This window comes from Sciurus vulgaris (genome assembly GCF_902686455.1).
Source record: "Sciurus vulgaris genome assembly, chromosome: 1".
Classification (NCBI taxonomy): domain Eukaryota; kingdom Metazoa; phylum Chordata; class Mammalia; order Rodentia; family Sciuridae; genus Sciurus; species Sciurus vulgaris.
Genome location: NC_136461.1, coordinates 196,546,888 through 196,574,460, shown reverse-complemented (window position 1 = coordinate 196,574,460; position 27,573 = coordinate 196,546,888). Strand labels below are relative to the sequence as shown.

The following is a 27,573-nucleotide window of genomic DNA, read 5'->3' as shown; positions in this document are numbered from 1 at the left end:
TGACAAGTTGCTCCCATCTCTTGAGCCTCATTTTGCTCATCTGTAAAGTGGGTCTGACGAAGCACCACCTTACGGATTGCAGTGAGGATTCTGAAATGAGATGACGCGTGAAGGTTCACATGGTCCTGGTGCCCAGCCACTCACATGTCCCCAGCGGCTCTTCCCACGCTGTCCTGTGCATTTGGGAATGGAGGACTTTGAGGCCTTACATTCAGTGTAGTAATTATCTGTACCACTTCTTAGGGCAAACACTGCCCCACCCTTTTTAGGGCTGTGTTTAGAGCCTGCAGTGAGGCTTCTGGAAATGGAGAAGTTGAGGGCTTTTTTTTGTTTTTGCTAAATAAATCAGCACTGCATTATTATAACCCTCCTCTGGCCCAGCAGGGCCCATTTGCCTTTAATTTCTTCATCTGCAAGCCTCACTGTCTGTCTGTAAGGGGAGGGGAGAACAGGGTCTGTCAGGGTCTTCAGGGCATTTATTGTAGCTTTGTGGGAGAAGAAAAGTCTTTTGGGGATGTTGAGGCCCAGGGGAGGGAGGAGCTGCTTTGTTGAAGCTGCCTTTTGTGTTTCTGCTGTTATTCTGGGTCGTCTAGGCAAAGTGGCCCTTGCTTGCCTCTAGCCTGCCCTGTAGCAGCAGCTGGTACTGAGCTCAAGGCCTGGCCTCGTTGGTCTTCCTGCCTGCCTGTCTGTTGCCCTCTGCCTTCTCCTGGCGACCAGGGCCCTATGACGTGGCCCACTGTGTGCTCTCCAGCTTGGATTCTGGCTTGGCCCTCCTCTCCTGCCCTGGCCCCGCGCATCCTTCCAGGTCTGTCAGAAATCCCCCTCGTTCTCTGGCCTCTCCTCTTCTTCCAAGCTGGACATCCTAAGTCATCTGTCACTTTCTTTGTTGACTCTGTCTAGTGTTTATTGCATTTTACCTTGAAAAGTAGCTGTGCTTGGGCTGCCAAACCTGGCTCTGCCACTTCTAGCTCTGTTACTCCAGGCAAGTGACTCCAACATTCCTGAGCCTTGGTTTTCTCATCTGTAAAATGGGGCAAGGGGTTAATACTTCCCTGTTGAAGTGACTGCAGGTTAAATGAGGCAGTGTATGGGACAGGCCTGGCTTGAAACAAGTGCCATTTAAAAGCTCTCATGTGTCTTCCCAAGGCACCCCACTGTGGATCGAGTATCTCTTGTCCAGAGATTCAAAATCTGAAATCAAAACTCTGAGCCCCAAGATGATATTCTTAAAGTTCCAGATTTTAAGCATTTTGGATTTTGGATTTTCAACTGGTACCGTCAATACAAATACCCGCAAATTCCCAAATCTCTGAAATCTGAAACACTTTTGGTTCCAAGTATTTTGGATAAAGAATGTGTAACCTGTGATTCTGATCAGAGTAGCCTGCCGGCGAGCGGCAATCAGATGTTTCAGAAGTTACAAGAAAACGGTCATCAGTTTGAAAATGCAGTAGAGGCAAGAATGCAGAGCTTTCTGGCTGCCGGCCTATAAATAATCTGAGAGAATACAGTGTCTGTATTCAACAAACAGGATGGTGCAGCTGCTGTGGGCCGGGGCTGCGGGGTGGTGGCGTCACACCTGTGACCAGGACAGTCCCAGTTCTCGCCCTGAAGTTGCTCATTCTGGAAGAGACGCAGGCGAGGGAAGGGGATTCAGTGTGATCCACAGCATGCAGAAGTCAGCACACACTTTTGTGGGGCCCTGGGGACAGCTTCAGACTCCTATTTGGGGTGGGAGGACAGAGTTACAGAATCCTTTGGTCTAGGTGACACCCAAGCCGAGAACTGAGTTTTATTTTTCTTATTCAATGAGCATTTCTATGCCTGGCACTACCAGGCGCTGGTCCAAGTGCTGGACAAAGAGAGCCTCATTTAACCTCCCAACAACCCTGTGAGGTGGTTGCTGTTGTTATTCCCATATTATATGGTAGCTGTGGTAGTCCCCACTTTACAGATGGGGAAACTGAGGTGCAAAGAGGTTAGTGGCTCCATTTGGCCCTGTCATTTGCTAGCTGGGAGCTGACGGGGGTGTGACTCTGCAGGGTCTGTGCTCTTGTCCACTGTGCTGGGCTGCTGCTGGATTTTTTGTTCAGCTTCTGTAGTGGGTAGATGTTCTACCTCTACCTTCAGGAATCTGGGTGAGCCAGACACAGCGTGTCAAAATCAGGGCTCAACTCTGAGCTGCTTCCAGAACCTTCAAGGGGTCTCCCTCTCTTGCAAGAGGAATCTGACCCAGCTGTTGACCTGAAATTGTTGGGCAGTTGACCCACCCATGGGTGCCGCTAACTTACCAGCAGAGAGAAGTACGCGGGGGTGGTGGCAACCCCCTCCATCGGGTCGCCCAGCAACAGCTCTGCACCCTCTGAATGAGAAACAGGAAGGGGGGCATTTTCAGGAGGAGGCTGGAAATGCTGTGGGATTAGTTCCCAGGGAGGCCTCCTTGTGTCACTGAGGCTGCTCGGCAGCTGAGCATGTGGCCATTAAGGAAGTCTTTGAGTTTGGTTTAATGGTTGCTCTTTGTTTTTGAAGTGAGTGTTTACCGATCTTCAAAGCCAGCTCCACAGCAGGATGTGATCTGGGGCCTGAATAATTGCATCAGACACCCCAATAGGAAGCAGGTAGTGGGGAGCGGAGCCAGGAGTAGCCGGTGGCCAAGCCCTAGGTCTAAGCGGCTGCTGGCACGATTGAGGTCGTCTTGCAGCTGGGCCTCTGGGGTCTCCTGGAACCTGGGTCCCTGGGAACCTGGCCTCTTTGATGTTGTGCTGGCCTTAATTAGGGACACCCTAATTAAGTCACTGAGGAGGCAGCCTTTTCTTAAAAAAAAAAAAAAAAATTAGCAAAATGTTTTGAGAACGTTTCATGAGGGATTACTTCTCAAAGATTATGTAATACAAAGTTAATGGAAGGAAAACTGGAAAGTTCAATTAAGTCAAAAAGCAGTCACCCGTAAGTACTTGATCACGAAGTGGGTTCTGTCCGCAGGCTCACACGAGCACACACATTTTCAACAAAGGTTTGTGTGACCGACTGAAATTTTTTTCCTGCCTAGCAACCCAGTGTCCTTGTGATTGCACGTGCGGAGATGTGAGCCATGCCACTTCCGATGACTGTGCCATGTTGCATTTCTGCATCTCTGATGAACTCGTTTGACACATATTTGAGGACCCACTCTGTGTTCGCCTCTTTGTGAAGTGCTGCGGATATAGCAGTGGACAAAATGGGCATTCTAGTCGGGGTGGGGTGATGGGCCTCAGGCAGACGAATGGAATAAGTCAGTTCTCTTGTGCACCGAGAGGATTCCGTAAGTGGGGAGAAGCAGGGTAGTGTGGCTGTTTTTCAGTAGAGTGTCAAGGGAGTGCCTCACAGAAGGTGACGTTTGTGGATATTGGGAAAGAATGTTCCAGGGAAGAAACGAGCGTGTGCAAAGGCCCTGAGGTAGGGAGCCCATCCTTACTCATTCATGTTTAAGCTGTGTCTAGTTTTCCGCAGATTACGAGCAATCCTGCAGTGAGTGTATCCTTGTAGCTGGACACAGAAGGAGTTACCCGGAGTTCAAAGTTATGCACTTTTCAGGGCTTTTGAAGCCCATTACTGAATGTCTTTCAAAGCATGTCTCAGTTCACATGACTATATATGAGTACTCATCCGGGATTACTTAGGAAGGAGCGAGAAGTGGACATTGGGGTGAGAAATTGCAGAGGCCCCAGCTTTTAAAGGCTCAGAGGAGCGAGCTTGTGACATCTTGTCTGACAGAGATTCTCAAATTTTGTCGTAGTGTAGTTCTTAGTGAGCCCTTGAACCCTCGAGCCTGCTAAAATGCAGATCCCTAGGTCCCATTCTGGGACATTGTGTAGATCTGGGGTGGGGATCTAGCGTCTGCAGTTTTTGCAAACACCCAGCTGATTCTCTTTAGGTTTTTCTGGGATTGCACTCCGAGTAGGTGGAAATGAGGGTGACTTAGGCCACCCTGAGCCGCTGAGTGCTTCCTCTGCAGCTCATGAAGGAAGAAGGACCCCTCCTCTTTGCACCCCCCCATACCTAGAGTATGTTCCAGGCAGATGCAGGCAGTCCTGTGCTCAAACAGCATGATCTCCTCTGCTTCCCTTCCTTTGCTGACTCCATCTTTTGCGGGAACTGTTTCCCCTCTCCCTCCTTTCTGTCCTTTGTTTGCCAGGAAGATTCCCATTATCCTTTGAGATCAGGTGAGGTGTCACCCCACTCTGGGGAGCTGGTACCAACACCACTTCTAGTACTGTTACTGGAGGATGCTGCCCTCCAGGGCCTCGGAATAGATGGCGTCCTTGGCTCTTCTACCAGACTGAGTTTCTCAGCTCTTTTGCTCTTCTCTCTCCCTGTCTGTGCATGGGCTGTGCATAGTAGGTGCTCATGAAACGTCCCAGTCAGGAAGACAGGCCTTGTGTGCTGATTTACTAAGGCAGTGTTGAGTTCCACGTGTTTGTCACTGCGGTGATTTCACAGTCTCACAACCACCGTTGGAGGTAAGAACTACCCGTTAGCATCCCTTGCAGATGAAGATGGGGCACTAGGTGATTAGTCAGCTTGCCCAAGGTCACCCAGTGAGTGGATCTGAAGTTGGGTGGACTGACTTTAGAGTCGTGCTTTTAACCACCAGACCACATTGATCCTTCCAGATTCTCAAATGTGCTCAGCAGGGCCCTTTTAGTCAGGTAAGGAGAATGACAATCATGGAGAGACCCTAAATGAATACAGTGGTTATAGAAATAAGCACAGTCATCACCTCTTTTGGCGATGTTCGTGGCCTGTGACTCTTCACTGGCCACTGAGGAGTCACTCCCGGCAGCCCAGGCTGAGTGTTGGGTCATGGCGAAGATGCCATTTCTGTTCCCAAGGGCAAGTTGGTTTCCTGGAAGATGGTGGAGCACACAGACTGTGCGTTGTGCAGAAAGGCCAAGGCCTCCCCTCAGTCCGGTTGATCAGTTCATCCCGCTGCACCTGCCTGAGGAGAGTTTCCAGTTTAGAAAGGGGTACGGTTAGGGAAGCAAGTCAAAGCCCACGCAGGAGTCTCTCTGGGGCATGTATCTTGGCCTGTCTGGTCAGGGTGCTGGAGAAATTGACCCCAGGAGGAACTAATCCCTCAAAGGCAGAAGCAGTTTTGGAGTTGGTGGAGGCAAGTCAGAGAGGGCGCGTCCCAGGGAGAGGGGTGACCAGCATGGAGTATCGGTAGCAAGACAGCATTTCCTAGGGCTGCAGGTCACCGTGTGTTCTGCTGAGGTTCATTATCTCACACGGACATTGGCGGACAGGAATAAACAAGTGAAGCAATGGCTTTGGCCTATGAGTGGGACAAGGTCAGCGGGTAGATATTTATTATTGGGGAGGCTTCCAGGCATGCAGGCGTCTGTTAGGAGCCCTGGGTGAAGGCAGTCGGCTCCTGTCCTGGATGGTGGCACATCCAGTTCTCACGTTTCCAGATGCGGAGAATCAGCCAGTGTTGGGTGAACCTGTGGAACAACTGATTTTTTAAATTACTGGGTAAACTTAGTAGCAGATAAGGCCATGGACTGGGTATGAGGGCAGATCCTCCTCTGGCTTTGGGCCAATTACTCACCCTTTCCGTGTCTACTTCTTGGTGGTAAGAAGGACAGTGTGACGTGTGGTGTCCGCCAGCTGCCCTCCCAGGGTTGCCGTGAAAGTCCTTTACACTCCAGGACCGTCCACAGGAAGGGATGATGTGAGCGTGAGATCAGGCTGGACCCCTCGATGGCTGGCAGGTTTTCCCTTTGAAAACTTGGTTGTGCGAATGCAGGGCAGCAGCCACTCGCCAACTCTGCCCCTCTGTTTTTTGGCGGGAGGGACTATCTCAAATGGTAAAGGAGGTGGCATGCTATAAACATCCAGGCGGGGAAGGGACCATGCATTTGGGAGTGGACAGGGAGAGGTAGGGGCGCTCCATTTTCAAAGGAAGGTGGAACATGAGGCAGACACACACTTTGCAAAGGTTGAAAGGTAGACCCAGAAACCTGGGTGCTGTTGTGGAACCCCCCACAGATGCCTGGGTACTTTGGCCTCCAGTAGAGCTTTCGGTACAGAAATCCATTCTAGGTCTGCCGTCCGGTACTCCGGACACTAGCCACATGTGGTTGAGCACCTAAAGTATGGCTTTTGGGACCGAGGAACTGAATATCACTTTTTTTTTCTTTTAAGTACCAGAAATTGAACCCAGGGGTGTTTAACCACTGAGCCACATCCCCAGCCCATTTTTTAGTTTTATTTTGAGACAGGGTCTCATTAATTTGCTTAGGGTCTCACTAAGTTGCTGAGGCTGGCTTTGAACTTGGAATCCTCCTGCCTCAGCTTCCTGAGCGACTGGGATGACAGGGACTGTCACATTTTATTTCATTGTAATTTAAAATTTCAATAACCCTATGTGGCTAGAGAGACAAAAGAATGCTTTTAAGTGGAGGACTTAAAAAAAATGCAGTGGCCTTGAAGATAGGGTTTGTTCAGTTGTTGAAATTTTAAGTGGAGACACACCCTTGTGTCGGAACACAGCCTGGGCGTCAGACCTGTCCTTGGGGGAGGAAGGCCCCGTGCCCTTGATTGAAGTCGGCTTGTAGTTACAAATGGGGCCTTCTGCAGTGCTGGCCGGGCACCTTTTGTGGTTAAGTCTTACTTTTCATGGGCGTATTTATTGCTGGTGTGCTCGGCAAGTGGGTGAGGGCGGGTGGGCCAGGAGGCGACCATTGATTATCCCCAAGGCTGTCATCCCTTGATGGAAGGGGATAATTAGAGGATTAGGCAAGCCCCAATCAGAGAATAAAGGCCCAGGACTGGTGTTTATGATGGATGGGCTCACCCGGGCCTTTCATCTGGGGATCTCAGGAGCCCTTCATCTTGCAGGCTGGGGTGGGGAAGCGTGGTTTTGGGGACAGAGCTGTGACAGTCATTCCTGGGCCCCTTATTCTGCACACCCACTTCTGGAAGCTGAGCAGACTCTTCCTGCCTTCTGCGTGAGGAAGTGAGGCATCCAGGGTGCTGGGCTTGGGCGGGAAGGGCCTGGCTCCTCTGGGTGTCTTGGCTTCCATATTCCTAGAGTCTGAGCTCACCTGGGGGTGCTCCTGGAAGAAGCTGAGGGGTTCTGCCAGCTGCCCTCCTCATGCTCACCCTGTTGAGGTCCCTGCAGACCTGGGGAGGGGGCATGGTGGCAGGGGCAGTGGGCAGCCCAGAGCTGCTACAAGAAGCTTATTTCCAGTATCCACAGAAAACCTAAAGAAGAGAGAATTTCCACCATTTACCATAGTGATGGAAACCGTATGTCCTGCTGTGTTTCTGTCGGCCTTTTTCCATACACAGGATTTTTCTTTGTTGAGTTTTCTCTTCCTGTGGTTGAGGATCCTGTCCCTTTCTAAGGTGATAAGCAGCCCTTCCTGGGCCTCTGTCATGATCAGGTGTTGTGTGTTCCAGGAATCTTGCTCTACTTTGGGCGTCTGCAGGACCCGGGGATCTAAAACAGGGCCCAGTGGCTGTGTGAGCCACTTTCTGCAGCCCCCGGTCTGGGCCGGGCTGGGTATTTGTGTGGCCGCTTCGACTCCCCAGAATCAGGGAACCCTTAGGTTTGCGAAGTCAGCAGACCTGGCCTCACATTTCCGCCTGGATCTCCTCACTACAGGCTCTGTGGGTCTCAGTCTCCTCAACTGTGAAATAGGAGCACCTGCCTCGCAGGGTTGAGCATGGAATGGGGCCTTGCATGAGGCGGGGCCCTGGGGGTGTGGTCCTGCCCAGTGGCAGTTAAACGCCCTGCAACACCCCCAGGGGTGGACATGTGGTTCCCTTGGAGAAGTGTGGGTGGGTGTCCTTGGTGCCTAGCAGCTCTTCAGAAAATGCTGGTGCTCGGCCAGTCCTGTGTGGCTCCGATTCTCCTCAGCTGTGACTGCTGGCCATCCAGCCTCTGTCTGGCATTTTCCAACCAGAAGAAAGGCCTTCGAGCTGGAGCCCACCAGCCTGTCCCCTGCTAGTCCCTGTTTTATTCTCCACTAAATCGAACCCCTCCTGGAGAGGGTCCTGCTGGGCGCCTAGGCTGCAGCGCCCAGCCCTGGTTCCCTGTGTGGCCGTGCGGTGTTGACTTCCCTCAGCTGTCCCTCGAGGTTCTGCTGTCGCAGCGGGGCCAGGCTGGGAGAGGCAGTTGCTGCATTATTGATGGAGCCCGTTAACCAGCCGTGCTGATGAGTTACACGCGGTTCATTTTCCGCGCCGTGTGTGGGATGCCATCCGGGCCTCTGTTTAATACAAAGCAAAGCCAAACAGAACCCGGAGCCAGAAGGGCTGCTGGCTGGCTCCTGTGCCCTGCGTCGGGCACACGCCTGCCTGGGCCTCCTGGCTCAGGGGCCCGTGGAGGAAGAGCAGGGATAAGAGCAGGGGCTCAGGGATTTCCCAGTCCTCCATTTTGAGGGTGGGGGAAGGTCACTCGAGGGTTGGTGTAGGACAGACCAACCCTTGACGAGTGGAAGGAGATTTAGGAAGCCTTGTAAAACATGACTTCATTCCCAAAGGGACAAGGCCACTGCCTTGTGTGACCCACGAGCTAGCTTCTCCTGTCACCTGATGGGCTTGGAATTTGTCACTAGCCATCTGAATGAAGGCCACCCTGATCGTCCTCTGCTGTCCCACGTGTGGTTCAACTTGGGACCTTGCCCTTGAGGGCTGCCCTCGGTCACCTTGTCCTTTTCTCTCTGGTGAAATGCACACCCGTCGCTCGGGAGGGCGACCATGTCCTCTGCTTATCTGTCATGGTGCCAGCCCAGCCTCTTACTGGAAGTGCTTTTCCTCCTCCCTCCACCTCTCCAACCTTGTCCTGTGGTTTGGAAAGGAAAACCTCGGGCTCATAGACAGCAAATTAGTGATGCAATAAGTGGAAGGAGGAAGAGTGGGTGGGAAGGAGGTGTGCCAGAGAATGTTCTGGACGAGGTGACATTTGGACGAGGCAGTGACCGTTGAGTAGACTTCTCAAGAGTGTGGGGTACCCTGGAGGCTTGAAGAGAAGAGGGCCTCAGTGCTGCTCGGGGGAGCCAGGCGGGCACCTGCTGGGTGGCTGCAGGGGAGGGGCAGGGAAGCCCCTCTCCCGAGGACCTTGGGCTTGGCGGAGACGGTCCTGTTCATGTGCTCTGAGCAGCCTGCTCCCCTCCCGTTTCTTTGAGAAGGCCCCTTCCCTTTCCCTGGGAACCTGGTGACAGTGAGTTCTGTGTTTGGCACCTGTCCAGGGCTCCCCAGCACCGTCCCCCTCCCCGAGAGCTTGCCTGGCTCCTGGGAGGAGAGTTCTCCTCCCTTTGCCCGTGACTTTGGACAGAAGCAGAACCTGGGTGCTCAGCCAGACCTTTCTATTTTCTGATTTTGGTGTGTCTGGAAAGTTATGAAAACTTCATGTTGGCTTTGGGGAGCACCACTGGCTGGGTCAGTGTTGAGAGGTCTCCACGACTCTGGGGACGCATTCCTAGGGACTTCTCCCATGCTGGACAGCACGCCCCAGAAATGACTTCTTGGTCAGCAGGTGCAGATTAGAAAATTATGGACTGTGCTAGAACCGCTTTCTGGAAGGATTCTGGGTGCATCCAGGGTCCTGATTTGCAAGTTTCTTTTGAAACTTGAGTGTGGCCTTCTTTCCCAAGTCTCGTAGTAAAAGAACCAGAGCTTTCCCTCTGCTGCCTTTTATCTTTCTGCAGTTACCCTTTTCCTCCTTTCTCACATCCTGTAAGCTTTTGAATTTTTATAGTAAAACTACTTTCAGGTGGGTAGAAACTTTTTTTTTATATCCTTGAAAGAAACTTATAAAAAAATCTGGAACAGCCCAACATCATCTTGCTTTTAAGTTTTAATAACATTTACACACTTTTTTTTTTCTCTCTTCGTCTCTCAACAAGGAGGTTTTTGTCTTCTATTCTTAGACGTTGATTTTTTTTTTAAAGAAGCCATTAAATTATATATTGCCTAAAACAGGTGGGCCTGACACCCTTTGATAGATCGTCAAGTATCACAAGTCAGGAGAGAGCTGCCTTGGCAGCCTTCTTGTGACGGAGTGGGTGTTCGTAGGTGGGGAGCTGTGTGTCGTACCCCGTAAGGAGAGGGGGGACCCTCCTTTTGTTGCTAATTTGGTGAAGACTGAAGTGAGGCTCTGAGTGAGGGTAGATAAGTAGTTTTTCAGCGGTTTGAGCTGTCGTCATTTTCAGGCACGTTCCTGGTGGGGTTGAGTACATATGCCACCGTGCCATTTACTTAGGAGCGGCAGACAAATCGTCTGACACTGTGTTCCTGGCTGCCTGGGTCGCTTCCTGCCTTAACTGTGGTTAGTCGTGAGCTGCCGATTGCTTCCACCTGGGCAGGATCCGCACCTTGGACTGTGACTGAGGGACCCGGGCCTGGAGCGAGGGCCTGACTTGGAGGGCTTTCAGCACCTCTCCCGACAGGCACCGCCCGCCTGCCATGTCACATGTGTGCCTTTCCGGGTGCCAGGCACAGCACAGAGCCCTTTTTATGTATGATCTCATTTGTTTATTTATTTATTCGGCTTGCATAAAATTCACATGTCACACTAGCCACCCACTTCAGGTGTCCAGCCCACCGGTTCTTAGTGTGTTCACAGAGTTGTACAACTATTACCACAGTCAACGGTAGACGTCTTCATCACCCAGGATAGAAACTGCATGACTGTGGTCATTACCTGTCCCCACCACTCCAGCATGTCCTGGCCCCTGGCTCCAGGGGCTCACTTAACCTAACTTCTATCTCTATGTTTACTCATTCTGGACATTTGTCTCCTGTCTGATTCTAATTATATGTCATTGGTCAGCATCTCCCCATCCCCCCGCCCGCTCACCACCTACACCTCTGAAAACCTCTTTTTGCGAGGTCAGCTTTTTAGGCTCCAGGTGTGAGTGAGGTCATGCGATGCTGGTCTTTCCATGCTTGGATTATTGTATTCAACCTGATGTTCTCCGGGTTCATCCATGTTGGTGCAAATGACAGGATTTTGCTCTTTTTATAGCCGTCTTGTACTGCCTGGTGTCAGTGCACCCCGTCTGCTTCACCTGTTCATCCATTTGGGGACACAGGTGGATGTCACGTCCCAGCTATTGCAAAGGGTGCCGTGGTGAACGTGGGAGTGCGGACGGCTCTTGGACATCTGTGTGGCTTCATGCATCCCTCACACCAACCCCGTGAAGTAGTGGTATTCCCTCACGGAGGCTGAAAGACCTGCCCAGAGCTGCACCCCAGGATTCCATGTGAGAGATCGGACTCCCACGTTTCTCTTCCTTCTTCCTTTCCCGTGTTTCCAGTGCTTAGTAATCGTCACTGTTGGAGTTGTTCTAATTATCATCATTACAGGGGAAAGGGATCTGAGATGCCAAATGATATCCCCATCCAATTACAGTCAGGGCAGTGGCCCGAAGTCAGGTCTCGGTGCTCCCTGTCCAGGCCTGGGGCCAGCCTGGCGTGTTCTCAGTGAGTCTGCCTCCCCCTGTCCTTAATCAATACCAGTCATCTCAGTGGCTCCTCTGAGGGTCCCTGGAGGGGGTGATTGGGCAAGGAGGGCCTGTTCCTCACGTCCTTCTGTTTTGTAAAGATGATGGTGCCCTTGGCTGAAAGTAGGGGTGAGTTTCTGAACATGCTCAGGCTTTTCAAAGAGCTTCTTGACAGGTCTTGAGGATCAGAGAGGGAGTAGCTAGACGAGGCTGCAAGGGACCTTGATGCTCTTGGGGAAGCCACTACTGCCCCTCCAAATAGAGCTCTCCAGAGGGCTCCCATCTCGGCCTTCACGCTTCAGTTACTTGGATGTAGACGTGGAAAGTGTTCATCTCTGGACTTGATAAGAGAGTGATAAGTATTAGTGCCAGGATTGGGACCCACATGCCTCTTGACGGGCCTAGGATGGTGGCCTGAGCTCTCTCAAGATTTCATTGAGTGTAAGTTAATGCACAGTTCTGCTCTTGGGTTGCAGAGACCCGCAGGGCACAGACATGGGAGGGAGGCCATGTGGTCACAGCACCTGTGGCGGGTGCTGGTTGACAGTCCTCAGGTGCAGCTGCCAGAGGGCCTCCTCCAGGAGCCAGTCAGACGGGATTTAGCCCTTAGCATCGCTCAGCGTCTCGTGGGAATAGCCTGAGACCTGTGCTTGGGCCAGGAAGGTCTCAGGTGCACGAATGCAGAGCGGTGGGTGTGACCTTGTGTGGAGTGGCTTCAGGGTTCGGATGCGCCGTGCATCACCTGGATCCACTGCCCTGGCGGGTGCACCTTTAACTCGATCTTACATTTTTAAGGACAGTTTTATTCTTTTCATTAAAACAAAAACAAAAACAAAACAAACCGATTGAATATAGAGGAAAGAACAAGAACAAAGTAATACAGTGGTCAAGATTTTAGCTCCTGGAAATAACCCATTTTAATGTTTGATGAGACAGCTTATTAGATATCTCTCTGCACATTTTCTGACAGAATTGATAACTGGAGAAATACATAAATTAGATAGGTAGTTTTATAACCAGGTGTTACTGCTGTGCATATTAATTTCAAAATAAAATCACATCTAATTCTACTTTCCTTTGACAAAAGAAAATGAAGCTAAGTTCATACTAATCAGGGTTCTCTGGAGTCACAGAGCCAATAGATGGACATGCAATTATATGAGTTTGTGTCTGTATATTATACTCGGAAGACCAAGGAGATCCCATGGATCGTCTCTGGACACTGGGGGCGGTGTTTGGCAGGGTCCCCTTGTACAGTTGGATTGGATTTGTTTGGACTTCGAAAAGATGTCAGTGTGGAAGCCGAATTATTGGTCTTAACTCCAAGGACTCCCAGAAGGTTAAAACTAGGGCTATGTGAACTTCAGGACAGGGTGGCTGACATAGGCTGTCCAAGGGGTTCCTTGTGGGCTGAGGGATGCTGGGGACCATCTGTTGCCATGTTGTGTGCCAGCTGAGTGGCTATGTTTTGCTGACTTTCCAACCTTAGATTCTTATAGTCTAATAATGCTTCCTGATGACCACCTGTCCTGGGGGAGAGTCCCAGACCCTCTGGTTCCTTCCTCCTCGCTATTTGGGATGGAAGTGAGAGCAGCCAGGACATGTTGCACGAACAGGTAGCATCAGGATGGTGCCCTATGTGTTGTGTGCATCTAAACCCGGACCCACCATCTCCTGGCTCATGTGCATACATGTGAGCTTCTACCAGCTAGTTCTAGTCCGTATCTGTGGCATTTGCAAGATGACAGGGACCGAGCACATTCTAAACCCCCTTCTGAGGCAAGGCAAGTATAGACAGCTGGGCAGCATGTCCTAGCTCCTGCAAAGGAAGATCACTTCCCCAGGCCCTGCCCTGTGTACTTGGAATTGGGTGTTCTGTTCATGTCGGAAATGGATGTCTGTCACAGTGTCACTTACTGATGGCTTTCTTTTGTTGCAGGGGAGCTATCCAGTTTGGGAAGACTTCATAAACAAGGCGGGAAAGCTGCAGTCCCAGCTGCGGTAAGTAGAAGCCCAGGCTCCATGAGGAGAGGGCGCTGTGCTTGGAGGAGGCCCGAGTTGGGTGGACCAACAGGTGGACTGGGGTTAATTTTGGAAGCGTTACACATAGAGAAGCACGTGTGGGCTGTGACTGGAGCAGTTCCATCCATCAGCCTCCTACATGTAAAACTGAACTCACCTGCCCCGCCTCAGGAAGTTGAGAGTCCATTGAGAGTTCAGCATGTAAGACAGCGATGGGCAGCATTTATGTCGTGCTCACTGTATGCCAGGCCTATGTTACCTGTCTAAATACCACAACCCCACGAGGTAAGCACTGGTATCAGTCACATTTTACTGATGAGGAAGTGGAGGCACAGGTATGCTAAGTGGTTTGTCCATAGTCATACCACTAGTAGTGACAGCAGAGATTTGAGCTTGGGCAGTCGGGCCGAGTCCAGGTTCTCCCCCTCTTTATGGTCTTTCCACACAAAGAGTTTGACTAACCTGCTGGTGTGTAGTTCTCTTTAAGTGAATGTCTGGACAAAGCGTATCTACAGAGGCAGATGTGGATTAGTGATTGCCTGGGGTGACGGGTGGAAAAGGAGATTGACTACAAAGAACTTACTAAGAGGTGTCTTTTGGGGTGCAAATGTTCTAAAATCGGGTTGTGGTGAGAGTCGAGCAACTCTAAATTTACTAAAAATCATTGAATCATCCATTTAAAAAGGATGATTTTCATAGTATGCAAATTATGCCTCAGTAAAGCTGTTTGGAAAAGCAAACAAGATCTGCTGATCTTCTCTGAGAAGCTATTATTATTGCCTGGTGTGCTTGTTCATGTAGCATGTGATATGCTAGAAAATAGCATCGTGTTGAAACTCCACTCTTCGGTGCAGACAGGACTCTGCGCTTAGTAGGTGCTCCAAGAAGGGTGGGACATTTTCAAAGTAGTTATTTGATGACCCCCATTCATAAATTTTGGGGGGATGTCATTGGCTGATTTGGGTGGACAAGGGTGGTTCGAGAACGGAGCAGGTCAGGAGGTGTTTTCTAGATTAAAGAACCACCTGAATGACAGACAGATAAGGGAGGAGCGATGTGACATTTCTGGGCCTCAGCTTGTGCACACCAGAGGTTATTGCTCTGAGCTTTAGCCATAAGACTGGCAGTCCCGTGGCTCCCCTGTAGGTTAGGAGAGAACTGGGGAGGGGGCCTGTTTTTCCTTCCGTCCCTTCACCTTCAAGTGGGGGCGGGTGGCTGGGATTTGCAGAGTCTCAAGTGAGCCTCCAGGTGCATAATGGCCTCCAGAATGGAGGCACCTCCTCCAGTTGTCCAGTCCTTTCTGATTTCTCTGCTCAACAGCTTGTAATTACGTTCTGCTGGATCAGATGCAGCCTCCTTGGCTGAGAACTCAAGTCTTCAGCTGAGGCCTTTATCAACCTTACCTCAAGGGGCTCTGTCTACTCCCCCACCCATCGCCACCAAGGCCGCCATTTGTTTCAAATGGGTTAGTCTCCATCCTGTGGGAGTGTTCCTTCTGCAGTAAAACATTGAAGTACGTTCCCCCCCACTGTTTCCTGCCTGGTCTCCTTTAATTATCTGTTAGGCTTGAGAGTTGACCAGGAAAATGGTTCTCCTTCCCCTTTGTCAGAGAGGCTGCTAGAGCTTAAAGCCTTGATCTCATTAGCCATCTTGAATATATAAAGCAAAACTTAATCTTATCCCACGGATACAAAGTATTTCTTATAATTTTTAATGACATTTAGGCCTCTTTATTTTCTGGTCAACCCGCTCGTCCATGGCTGAGTATAACTTCCTGTGTTAGAGGAGAGAGACTGCAGAGGCAGCTACAGGTCTTGGTGTGATCAAGCCGGATCATTCCTTTTGCTGTCGGTGATTCCATATTTACTCTCTCTAAGGAGAGAGGGCCAAGACGTCTTCTGACAGTGTCAGAAAGTGCAGTATGACTGTCATTTAAAAGCTCTTACTTCCTCCACAGTGGCCACCATCCTAATTTTTAGAGGAGCCCCTTGTGAATATAACATACACGGCTCCCCCACAGCTGGCTCTTGAGAGCTGTATGATTGGCATCGAGGTGAATGAGACAAATCCAACCATTGTGTCAAGTACTGATTGTAAATCAGAATGAGGTATTTATAAATCCTAGGATGTTTGATAAAGCTGACTCTTCCAGGGTTTGCTTTGATGTCAACTCTTGGAAAAGTGTGTTTCAGAGTAAGGTTCGTTGTTGTTATTGTTGTTTCAGTTTTGTGTGTTTCTGTGTGTGCACATGCATGTAATTATTATTGGGGATTAAAATGGAGTGTTTTCTTGCTCCACTGGAAACGATCAGCCTCATTTTGAAGTTTGGCCCTACAGGACGACTCCCAGCACCTCCCAGGGATCTTTTGTTTCATAGCCACTGTTGTTGTGTAAAAGGCCATTTCGTTCAGTCTTCCTTACTTTGTAGTCTTTCCTCTTCCTTTAGCAGCTTTGCTTCCTCGGGAATGCTCAGTAGAGATTAGATGCATGCAGGAATCCCTGGAGGTTAGTATTGAGCTCTGAGTTCAGTGGTGAGGTCCTTGCTTGTGAGCTCTGGCTTGTTTGGAGGCTGTGGTGCTGGCGTGGCTTGTTCATGACTCTTCCTCACATGACGTCTTAGGCCACAGTGCCAGGATCCAGTAGGCCACACAGCGCCCCAGAGGAGGTTCAGAATCCAAAAGGGTCTCTCCAAAAAGGTCTAGGACAAAACATGAGCATGGTAAATTCTCCTCATTCTTAGCTTTTAGGAATTGGGAAGGCACAGTTGAAATTGTACCGTTTAAGGTTGAGAAAACAAGACCTCCGTTTCATTTTAATTGGAGTGTAGGGAGAAAGGTCGTGCGGCCAGGATCTTGTCTGGTAGTGGTTTGAGCTGGGCCTCTGAGTCACGAGGCTGGGACAGGAGTCCCAGCTCTGGTAGAAACTAGTGACCTTTAAATTCCCTTTAGATCTGTGGCCTCCATTTCCTTTATCTGCAGTGAATTGTTGAACTCCATGATCTCTTTCTAAGATCGAGTCCTTCGCCCAAATCGTGTGTGTGTGTGTGTGTGTGTAGATTTTTTCCCTAAGGTTGAGTTCCCCTATGTCAGTCGCATCTCTCACGATGCTTTTTATTTCAGGTAGAAACACCTCTTTTCCTCCTGTGTACAGCTTCGCTTGCTAGTAGTTTATAGACGGGGGATGGGACGAGAGGACCCACTGCATTGATTGACGAGCAGTGAAGGAGCTGGACACTGCTGGGTGGCATTAGGAAAGGGCGGGCTGAGTGGCCACGGGCACCCACACCCAGGGACTTGTTCCTCCTGGGAGGTTCCATACTCTCTAGCGGCGGTGGCAGCCCCTGAGCTGCGAGACTTGGCCATTCTGGGACACTGCTCATGCTTTGTTATCTGTTTGCATTTCAGGACAACTGTAGTAGCAGCAGCTGCCTTCTTGGACGCCTTTCAGAAAGTGGCTGACATGGCCACCAGCACACGAGGTAGGCGGATGGGAGGCTGCCATGCTCCCCAGACTCCGCACGTGGGCCCTTCCCCAGTGGCTCCGCGGGAAGACACAGCTTAAGTGTTCACAGCTTAGCTGACTCATGGTTTCTTTCTTTCTTTTTAAAAAACTCTGTGGGGTTACACATATTAGAAGTTGTACTCATTCCCCAGATAATAAAGCACATGTGAAGAAGAATGAAAAGTAAAGGGAAGCCCTGCTCCTGCGTGGGGCCTGCCGCGTGTTCGGGCTCTCTGCTGAGCTGGCCACGGAGCCTGCAGCTTCGTGCTTTGCTGGCCGGGTTGCGCTGGGTTCTCCACTATCCCTGTGGAGTGGGGAGCGTGGAGGTGATCTGCAGCCCTTTCTTCTGGGTTCCCATCAAACGAGGAACCCTTTTACAATAAGTGCAGTATGCCATCTGTCATTACCAGTGCTTTGTCTCCCACATTTGACCGAAGGCCCCTTGAGCTAGGAACAGTGACTTACATCTGAGCTCCCCCCAAAATAGAGCCCAGAACACAGTCAATGTTTAAAGTATGTCCATTAAATCAGTAGACGGAAATATTTTGAAAAAGATGTAATGCCACTGATCTGTTTTCTGTCCCTATAATTTTCCTTTCCCATAACATCACAGAAATGGAATCATACAGAAAACGGCCTTTTTCAGACGGGTTTGTTTAAAATAATACATTGGAGATTATCTATGCTATGGTGTATATTTGTAGTTCATTTTTATTGCTGACTAATATTCCTTTGAATAAGTATAATATAATTTTTACAGCTATTCACTGGTGGAAAAGCATTTGAATTGTTTCCGGTATTGGGTATTTGTGAGGAGTTGCTCTTAACATCTGACACGGGGAGGGGGGAGATGTAATGGCTCCAGTGAATATGAAGAATATTGATAATGTGTGGGGGGCATAAGAAGATGCGCCCTGACACGCACACCTCCATCTTCAGGGTCAGCTCTGCCAGCAAGGTACAGGCTTCCCCGGCTCAAGGCCGGTGCCTGCCTCCTCGTTCTAGACAGCGACTCTTTTCTTTCTGCTTCCTCCTTGCCTCATCTTTCCTTCTGGTACTAACACTACATGCCTGTTCTCGTCATTGGCATGGCGACATTAGGGAATTTGGGAACTGCTCCCAGTCACTTGAGAGCTGTTTCTCTGAGCTCAGTGTGAGTTCCTGCAGCCGTTCTCAGCAGACACCCATTGACCACGGGCACGTTGTTCAATATTCCAGTAGATCTGCAGCACAGACGCTGCTCGTGTGTTAAGAAGCTCCAGCTCCTGTTATTGCTGGCCTTCTCAAGGAACCACAAAGATCAATACGTTGCTCTCCGTGTCCTGGAAGAGCTTGCGATCGAGTGGGGAAGGAGACATGTAAATAAAGAACATCAGCGAAGGAATCTGCGCCGCGTGGTAACGGCGGAGAGGAGGGCACCTGGCTCTGGGAATCAGGGAAGTTTTCCCAGGGGAGGTGATATTTCGCCTCATTTCCAAGATGTCAATGATGTCTCTAAAAGTTCTCTCAGAGATTGTGACAGAGACATCAGGGCTGTGATTTCTTCATCTGGTCTGTTAGCTTGGTGTGGGTCTTATCCAGTCTCATTTTTAAAGCCCATTTAAAAAAATGATTGTCTGGCTTATGTGTGTCTGTTGTAGAACTTCAGAGCATGCAACCCACAAGAACTTCGCGTGCAGGCCCCTGTTTGCCTCCGTTGGTGTGGCTGGGTCTGCCCTCTCTGTTCTAGCTCAGCAGGATCTGCAGCTGGGCTTGTCAGCTGCATCGATGTCTTTCCAGAAGAGCCCCCAGAATGTCTTTTTTTTTTTTTTAATGCTGCACTACTATTTTGAAGGTTACATATCTGGCATTGCATTTTGGGGGCCCTGGGATGCACGATGCTTTTATAGTTTACTGTTTAATTTTTGGTGGATCCTGCAGATGAACTAGAAAGGCATCCCCTGATTGTCCATAATTTCCTGTGGTAAGAACCTGAGTTTTTGAAGAAGCTGCTCCCAGGGTGGTTCTCGGTGGGAAACTGAAGGGCCTGGAAATTCTCATGGCTCAAAGGGAGGAAAAACAGAGCAATTATTTGTGGGAAAAGAAACCGGAAGAGACTCTTTGGCAGTAGGGGTAGGTTGTAGTTTGGAGGTGATATATTTGACCAGGGGCAAATAATGTCACAGTGAACAGACCCCAGTGTCGACGTGATCTTAAACTGTTTGATTTCAGGTCGTTTTTAGCAGTGTCAGAGTACTGTGTTTAAAATCCATATGCACTTCAATCGATGTGGGAGTGTGGGCGCTCTCGGAGGACCTGAGGAATGCAGGCCCAAGAAAGAAGGTCTGTTTCATGGCGATGATAAGAGACACTCAAATGCACTTCTTATACGTCAACAAGTGTCAGATGTGATCTGCCGTCAATTTTTAGTTAAAAGTGAAAAAATACAGAACACATTCTTTATTTTAAAGACTTCATATAACAAAAGTATATGAAGTAAAAATCTACTCTCACCCCTCCCAGGGATTGGGTTTAGTGTCCTTTATAGACCTTTTTTTTTTTTTGCATATCTAAACAAACACATGTGGGGGCAAAAAACAAACTGCAGAATAACGTGTGGAATGATGTATGGAATAAGATATGTCTGCATGATGGTTTTTAGAAGGTAGCCCTTGGGAAACAAGGTTCCTGTGCTTTTAGTTCACAGTACGTTGTAATCATCTGTCGCTGTCGGTGCCTATAGCTCCACCTCGTGCTTTGTAGTGGACAGGTGGGATGTCAGTGTCTGGATGCAGCACAGTTCAGTGGTTGCTCTGTTGATGGACATTCAGTTGACCTCCAGGTATTTGCCGGCACAGCTGTGCTGTGGTGGATGGTAGTGTATGACGCTGCTCAGCGTGATTATTTTTAATAGCGCATGCATCACCAAGGAGATGATGAATCTGTAGAAAATGCTGCAAACTATTTTGGTCAGATGCAAGTTTGGGCTTAAGGACTAAACAGGTGGTAACTCCGAGTTGGCAGCATGATGTGTTCTCTACTCAGAGAGTCTCCTTAGTCTAGGCTTCTGCTTACAGCCTATTGGTGTATTTGTTGGAGTCCCTCCTGTCAGAAATGAGGCCATAATTGTTGTCTCTAGTCACCTCGCTGTACAGTGGCCCAGCAGAACTTCTTTCTGTCACTTAGGGCCTGCTGATCAGCTTCCTGCCCTTTTACTTCCCCAGCCTCTGGAGACCACTGTTCTACTCTCAATCCTGTGACCACAACGTTTTTATATTCCGTGAATGAAGGAGATCATGTGATGCTTGTCTTTCTGTGCTTGGTTTATTGCACTTAACATGATGCATCCATGTTGCTACAAATGGTGAGATTTGGGTTTTTTAACGGCTGAATGGTATTCCACTGTGAATATGTACCACATTTTCTTTATTCATTTATCCATTGATGGACACTTAGGTTTAACTTTTTTGTTGTTTGTCCTGGATATTTAGGTTGTTTCCTAAACAACCTGTATATTTAGGTTGTTTCCATCTTTTGACTATCATGAATCATGCTACAGCAAACATGGGAGTGCAGATGTCTCTTTGATGGATTTTATATATATACTTATATATATATTTTTTATATGTGTGTATATATATTATATATTTTATATATATATATATATATATATATATATATATTTCCAGAGGAATAGGGGAATTGCTGGATCTCGTGGAAATTCTATTTGTTATTTTTCGAGGAACCTCCATGCTGTTTTCCATACTGGCTGCAGTAATCTCCCATCCCACCCACAGGGTCTAAGGAAGGGCCCCTCTTCTCTTTCCTTGCCAACACTTGTTGCCTTTGGTTTTTCTGATAATAGTCCTTCTTAATGGAGTGAGGTGATATCTTATTGTGGTTTTGATTTGCATTTCCTGGATGAGTAGAGATGTTGAGCTTTTTTTTTTTCATATACCCATTGGACATTTGTATGTTTTTTGCCGTTACTCCTAAGTGTGTCTTCTTTTGGGTAGGTGTCTAGAATTTCAAGCTTTCAGGTTTCTGGTTTCCAAAATAATAGTGTTTCGTATTGTTTCCCTAAATAAATAGTTCTGAAAGGTTATGGTCAAAGGTTTAGTAAATTTTTTGCACCAGTTATTAATAAAATGTACTTAGAAAAAACTTTTTATAATGAGTCAAAGGGCAAACTCAATCTAGGCATTATATACCTATTGTTAAACAGAATGTAGAAATATGTCGGAACTGTATTTTGTTCATTGTTTTTTATTTTATTTATTTTTTTACTTTTTGTGGTACTGGGGATTGAACCCAGGGGCACTTAACCACTGAGCCACACCCATAACCCTTTAAAAAACAATATATATATATTTAATTTAAAACATTTTTTTATTTAGAGACAGGGTCTCACTAAGTTGATTAGGGCCTTACTAAGCCGCTGAGGCTGGCTTTGAACTGACCATCCTCCTGCCTCAGCCTCCTGAGCCAGTGCTGGGATTATAGGCATGCCCATCTAGTCATTGGTTTTTAAATGAAAGAATATATGTTGGCTATTATCATATATATATTATGATTAATAATTAAACTATAGTGGAATTGGGGTTGGTTAGCACTGGGCACAGTTCCATGTTTTGTTGATATTTCACTTTAGAATGAATATATAATTTGTGTTAAATATGAAAGTACACCTTTGTTTCTGAATTATTGACTACAAAAATTAGTTTTTAGTTATTCATAATACATAGAATCTCAGACTTTGTGGAGCAGGGTCTCTGTTACACGGTGTGTCTTAGGAGTTGAGAAACATTTGGACTGACTGGCGTGCATTTGCCTGGGGTATTTAAAAAATAAGGACAAAAGAAAAGAAAAACTGAGGCATCTTAGGAGCCGGTGGCAGGGGTGTCCTGTGAGGGGCAGTGAAGCGGTGTGCCTGCGGCCTGGCCCGCCAGCCGCTTGCTCCCTGTTCCGTGGAGTCAGGTACACAGCAGGCTCCCTCTTAGTCAGCACTGGCCCTTCATGGCCACTGCGTCACTTGCTGGTGTCAGCAAGGCCCTTTCACAAGCACAATGCTGTGTGACTTTCATTTCTGTCGGCCTCTGTGAGCCTCTGGAATTGCTTCATAGCTTTGAAAAACCATCTTGAAAACGTGCAGATGGCGACACACCAGACCCATAGGAGGGATTTTAAGGTGCTTGAAGGAAGGAAATGGCCCCCAGGCCGTCTAGAGCATCTGTAATGTTCAAAACCTTTATTCATTGCTTTAAAAAGTGGGCTTGATTTTAATAGTGAAAATCATGCAGGTTAACCCTTCTCGAGTATGTGCCCTGGCTGGGCTTTGTTCTGAGTGGTTTATAAATACAGCTGTCCCACCTTTTCAGCTGGAGTACGTTCCAAGACCCCCAGCAGATGCCCATCTGAAACCTCTGATACTACCAAACCCTGATATATATTGTATTTCCCCCATACTTACAAAGCTCTGATAAAGTTTAATTTATAAATTAGGTACAGAGATGAACAACTAATAAGAACATAGAACAATTATAGCATCATGCTGTGTTGAAAGTTATTTAAAACTTATGAATTGTTTCTGGAATTTGCTATTTAATATTTTTGACCACAGTCAGCTGTTTATAACTGAAATTGCAGAGTGCAACAAATTAGGTGGCAGGAGCAACTACTGTATTTAGTCTTTTTGTTCTTGCACCAGCCTGTGGAGTAGGTACTTGTGACCTCTCATTTAAGTGATGACATCGAGACCTAGAGAATGTACCTAAGCTGACCATGGCCACATGGCCGGCAAGTGGTAAACCTTGACTCTGGCCCATAGCATGGACTTTGATTACTAAATTAAGACACCTTATGTAAGGAGCTCCTGGATTTGGTGTAATGTTACATTTGCTTTTAAAGTTAATCCTGAATACACTAAAAAAAAAAAAAAAAAATCCATGCTGCATGCTGTACTTGGTAAGGGCTAGCTTAGGAGTGGAGATACCTGGGTGGACTCCTGGGTGGTCACTTTGTGACCAAGTGAATTGCCATCTCACTTTAATTTTCTCACCTATAAAATGACCTGGGGTCCTAGATTATCACAAGTGACCTTTTCTGGGGGTGGGGGGGGGTACCAGGGATTGAACTCAGAGGCACTGACCACTGAGCCACATCCCCAGCCCTAGTTTGTATTTTATTGAGAGACAGGGTCTCACTGAGTTGCTTAGTGTCTTGCTTTGGCTGAGGCTGACTTTGAATTCGTGATCCTCCTACCTCAGCCTCCTGGACTGCTGGGATTACAGGCGTGCACCTCTGTGCCTGACACAAGTGACCTTTTTTGGTTCTTATAGTTCATGATTTGTGTGTGTGTGTGTGCGCACGCACGTGTTGCTGGGTATTAAACCTAGGGCTTCATGCATGTGAGTCAAGCACTCTACCACTGAGCCACATCCCCAGCCCTAGTTCATGATTTTAAATGTTGTTGGGCCTGTTAGATATGTTAAATATGGGTGAAGTTGGACAGTGTGATTTTCCCTGTCCATATTATCCTTTTACCTTTTGCTCTGGGAACAAAGGGAGTGGAGGATGCAATGTTAACCAGAGGAAGGTGGAAGGAGAGGGTTATAAGAAAGGAGTGGAAAGTAGAGATGGGTGTATGGGTTGGTTTGGTCTCCCACACTTGGAGTGGGTGTGCGAGGAGGCTGTGTACGTGGAAGCTGGAGCTTAGAGACCGCATGGAGGGCCAGACCGGTACACATGTGCTTAGTCGGTGAGCCTGGATCACCAAGGCTAGCAATGGAGATCATTGTGCCTTCTGTTTGGTAAAGCAGGCTTGGTTCTTAAAGTGCCTTGTGTCTTTAGTGTGTGTCATGTATTTTTAGCATGGATTTTATTAAATGCCACGTTCTGCAGATCTAAGAGTGTACATCATCACTTAGGAAGTTGTCTTTCGAATGCACATTTCAGGACCCTGCCGAGTCAGGGTAATTGGATGGGGAGGTAGCCTCTCTCAGGAGGTCTCCTCCTATGAGGTTTCTTCGTGCTGTCAGGTAAGGCCTCTTGCCATAACTCACCTGTCCAATGACATCTCTGCCAATTGCCGGCAGTTCCATCCACAAACAGCTGGCTCTGCTCCTGAGCCCTTAAAACCTTTGATCCCTTCTGTTTGCACATGTGCATTCCAGGCCCTGGATGCCCTCTCTGGCCACTCTGTGCCCCTGGATATGTTTGAGGAGCTGCTGCTTGTCTTCTAAGAGCAATCTGAGAACCGCAGCATGTGGAGACCTGTCTTCCCTGCAGGAAGTACCAAGGGTCCTTCCTGAGGGCCTTTGTGGCACGTGTTGCTCTCGGAACCTTCGCCCTGCCGAGCATCTTCCCCTGCAGGGCAGTGCCTGTGTCCTCTTCCTTTCTAAGGAAGCCACATTCCCAAAGGCTTAGTGTCTGGCGTTTATCAGGGTGCACATGTTGCCTCCTGAATGAATGACCGTAGTATACAGCAGCTTCCACACTCGGGCTGTGGGTGAGTCCTGGGGAGGAAGCCCGGCCCTGTGGGAGCAGGAGGCTGCTGGGATAGGCTCACCAGGTTCCACTTGGGAGACCCTGGTCAACTCTCCCTGAGGTCTCCAGTGAGATATGTGTCCTCATATGTCCCCATGGCTGAAGGGGGGTGCTACTTGTCTAAGAGGAGGTCACGAGAAGGGACAGGTGGGTAAAAGGCAGCCACCTGCGTGTGGTCGGGTGTGGGGTGGGAGGGAATGTTCCCTTCCAGGGGACAAGGTGCCAGGAAGCAGTTTTGAAGCTCCAGCCAAACTGGTCTTGTTTACCCCCAAGTTTTATTTTAACCAGATTGTTTAATTGGCCTTCGTTGGCCTGTAACTCCTGAATTAAGTACCTTTGGTGTTCCAGCTCATGTGATTACAGCCTTAGGATTTCTGCCTACATAGCTTTTCACACTCAAACTGCAAAAACATTTTTTTAAATTAAAAAAAAAATAATAATAAAAGCACCTTCGTGTAGGACTGGGTATAAATATTTTTGTCTGTTATCTTAAAACAATGTGATCAGATTCCTTCATTTGATTGAAAAGGTATATATATATGCCTGCACTGTGCCAACCTTGACCGTAGATCATGAACTGGATTTGTGTTCCTTTAGGCCTGTCTGCTTCCTCCGTTATTTTTAGTTATTGTCCTTAGGATTCTCACAGGGAAGAATCTTGTGAGTGTTTGAGAAACAAGTTCAATTGTCATTTTTCTTGAAGAGCCAAGCTTACTGGTTCAAAAGATTTAAGGGGTAGTATATTAATTTTTCTGATGCTCTTAACTCTATCCAGGGCTTTATGAGGCAACACAAGAAATGTGAGCAAGAGGAATCTAGCAGCAAGCATCTCTTGAAGCCTAGAGAAGGAGAAATTTTATGAGAAAGTAGCTGGGGGTCATTTTACCTAGCGCCTGCATGTAGCTGTCACGGGCACTTCTGAGCTCTGATTTCTAGAACCTTACATCACAGGTGCCCAGGAAACTATTGCCGATTGGTTAAAATGAAGCACTTCATGGATTGTGTATGGGCCAGCAGCTGAATTTTCTAATATTTTTAAATGCTGGATTGAAAATGCCCGGAGAACTCTCTAAAGTTTCAGGTTTGGGGTTTTGAACTTGATCTCTTGATTTTGGTTCAAGTGAATTACACTGGGGAGCCTTCGGCACACTCTGCCCTGTTCATCTGTTAGGCTTTGAGAAGTCTTGTTGCTGACCTGTGGGTAGGTGTGGGGAGTCAGAACGAAGCTAAAAAACATAGGAAATCGGAAAATTGGCCGAGCAAAGACAAGACTCTTACTTCCCCCTTCTCCTGTCTTTCCTGTTTAGTTGTGAGCTGCAGGTCTTGACAGTCCTGTGTGTGCCTGTGTGTTAGTTGACACAAGGCAGCCTTAGTCTGGGCCAGGCCTGTTCTGTGCAATACAATATTATTGATGGTAGAAGTATTCTACATGTGTGCTGTCCAGTGTGGTAGCCACTGGTCACGTGTGACTGTTGAGTCCTTGAAATATGACTAGTGTGTCTGAAGAACTGAATTTTTAATTTAAAAAAATTTCAGTGAACTGTACATATAGCCATGTAGAGTAGTGGTTCTGGTGTTCTGGGTTCTAAGGAATATAACTGTTCTTAGAGGAAGGCTTGTTGTGCTTTCTCATAAGCATAATGTTTTGTGAATCATCTGCTATATGTCTTATATTAGGAAGCTTTGTTGAGGGCTTCCCCTGTACCTGTGGCTCTGGTGTTGTGAAAACGACAAGAGGGTACTCGGAAAGTAGGAGAAACCAGACTTTATTTGATGCCAGTGGACCCAGAAGGGATTAGCACTACAAAATTCTAAGCCCTGATCCACGGTTTCTCAAAATATTTGTAGGTCATTTAACGTCATCTTAGACCCATCCTATCGTTTTCCATCCTATTATTTTCCTCTTTTTTTAAAAAAAAAATTTCTAATGTATGCAGCTGAAGGCCGGTGCAGGGTCTCTAACATGAAGCATGCTCACAGAGCAGACAAGAAGAAACAGCTCTTTTTGCAGACATCTATGACATTTCAGGAGGGAGTGGTCAGACTCTTAGGGCAGTTTTTGACAATGCAAAAAGTAGGGGCCCATGGTTAATTAGACTTCCTGGAGAAAGGCTAAGAGAGGGAAGGGGAACCGACCCCTTCCCCAGGCACTGGACTCTTACGGTAACATTTTTGTAACTTCATTTCACAACCAGGTCTGGTTTTGCCATCACAGCGGGAATGTGAAGATCAGTTCGCCTGGAGTTCGCGGGTGATAGTGGCTCGGGCAGGCGTGTGGGGAACAGGATTAGGAGGAGAGGTCTCTGCGAACAGTGATCACAGTTCCAAACAATGAATGCACCTTCCCTTCTTTTAATGTTAGGTCTACTTAATGCATTTTTAGTGGACAAGATGTTGTTTCAAAGGGGGTGAAAATTGGTTCCTGAGGAGGGGAGGGCTGAACATCTGTGATCTGGAAATTTGAAACCCAAACACTCCAGACTATAACTTTTTGAGTGTCAACGTGATGCCACAGTGCTAAATTCCACATCACAAAACTTTGTCTCCTGCAGAAAATGACTACAAATATTGTGTAAAATCACATTCAGGCTGTGTGCTTTCAGACCTATAGGAACCACAAGTGAATTTTGTGCCTAGGCTCCCTTCCCCTCCCCAGGATATCCCATTATGAATATGAAGTCTTCCCCAATCCCCCAAAACTGGAAATCCCGAACCCAAGCATTTCAGATGAAGAACCCTCAACCTGCATATGGTACAGGTGTGCATACAATACACACATCGACGTACACACATCTTTGGAATTAAAATGTTACATAAAGGTAGAATCGGGGAGAGAAGAGTGTTCCAAAGGCTGATTAGGGGAGTGATAATTGGGAAAAGCTTAAGAAAACTGTTCTCTGATGAAGGCGGGCTTCTTAGCCAGGTCATCCTTTGGCCTGTTGCCCTTCTCAGAACTCTTAAGGAATTTTCCAGAAGCTGAGGAGGTTGATTAGCTATCTTTTCTGAAATAAGGATGTTGGTGAAATGGAGC

The 27,573-nt window shown here is 47.9% G+C and overlaps 1 protein-coding gene across 8 annotated transcripts in view; it reads left to right on the top strand.

The window, feature by feature from the left end:
- The window catches only part of MTSS1 (MTSS I-BAR domain containing 1), a 156,214-nt gene that overhangs the window by 8,287 nt on the left and 120,354 nt on the right, over positions 1-27,573 (top strand). For all 8 annotated transcript variants that reach the window (XM_079137526.1, XM_079137531.1, XM_079137529.1 and 5 more), the window contains exons 2-3: positions 13,435-13,496; positions 16,922-16,995. In XM_079137526.1, coding sequence (XP_078993652.1) covers positions 13,435-13,496; positions 16,922-16,995 — 136 coding nt within the window. The remainder of the gene's footprint in view (positions 1-13,434; positions 13,497-16,921; positions 16,996-27,573) is intronic.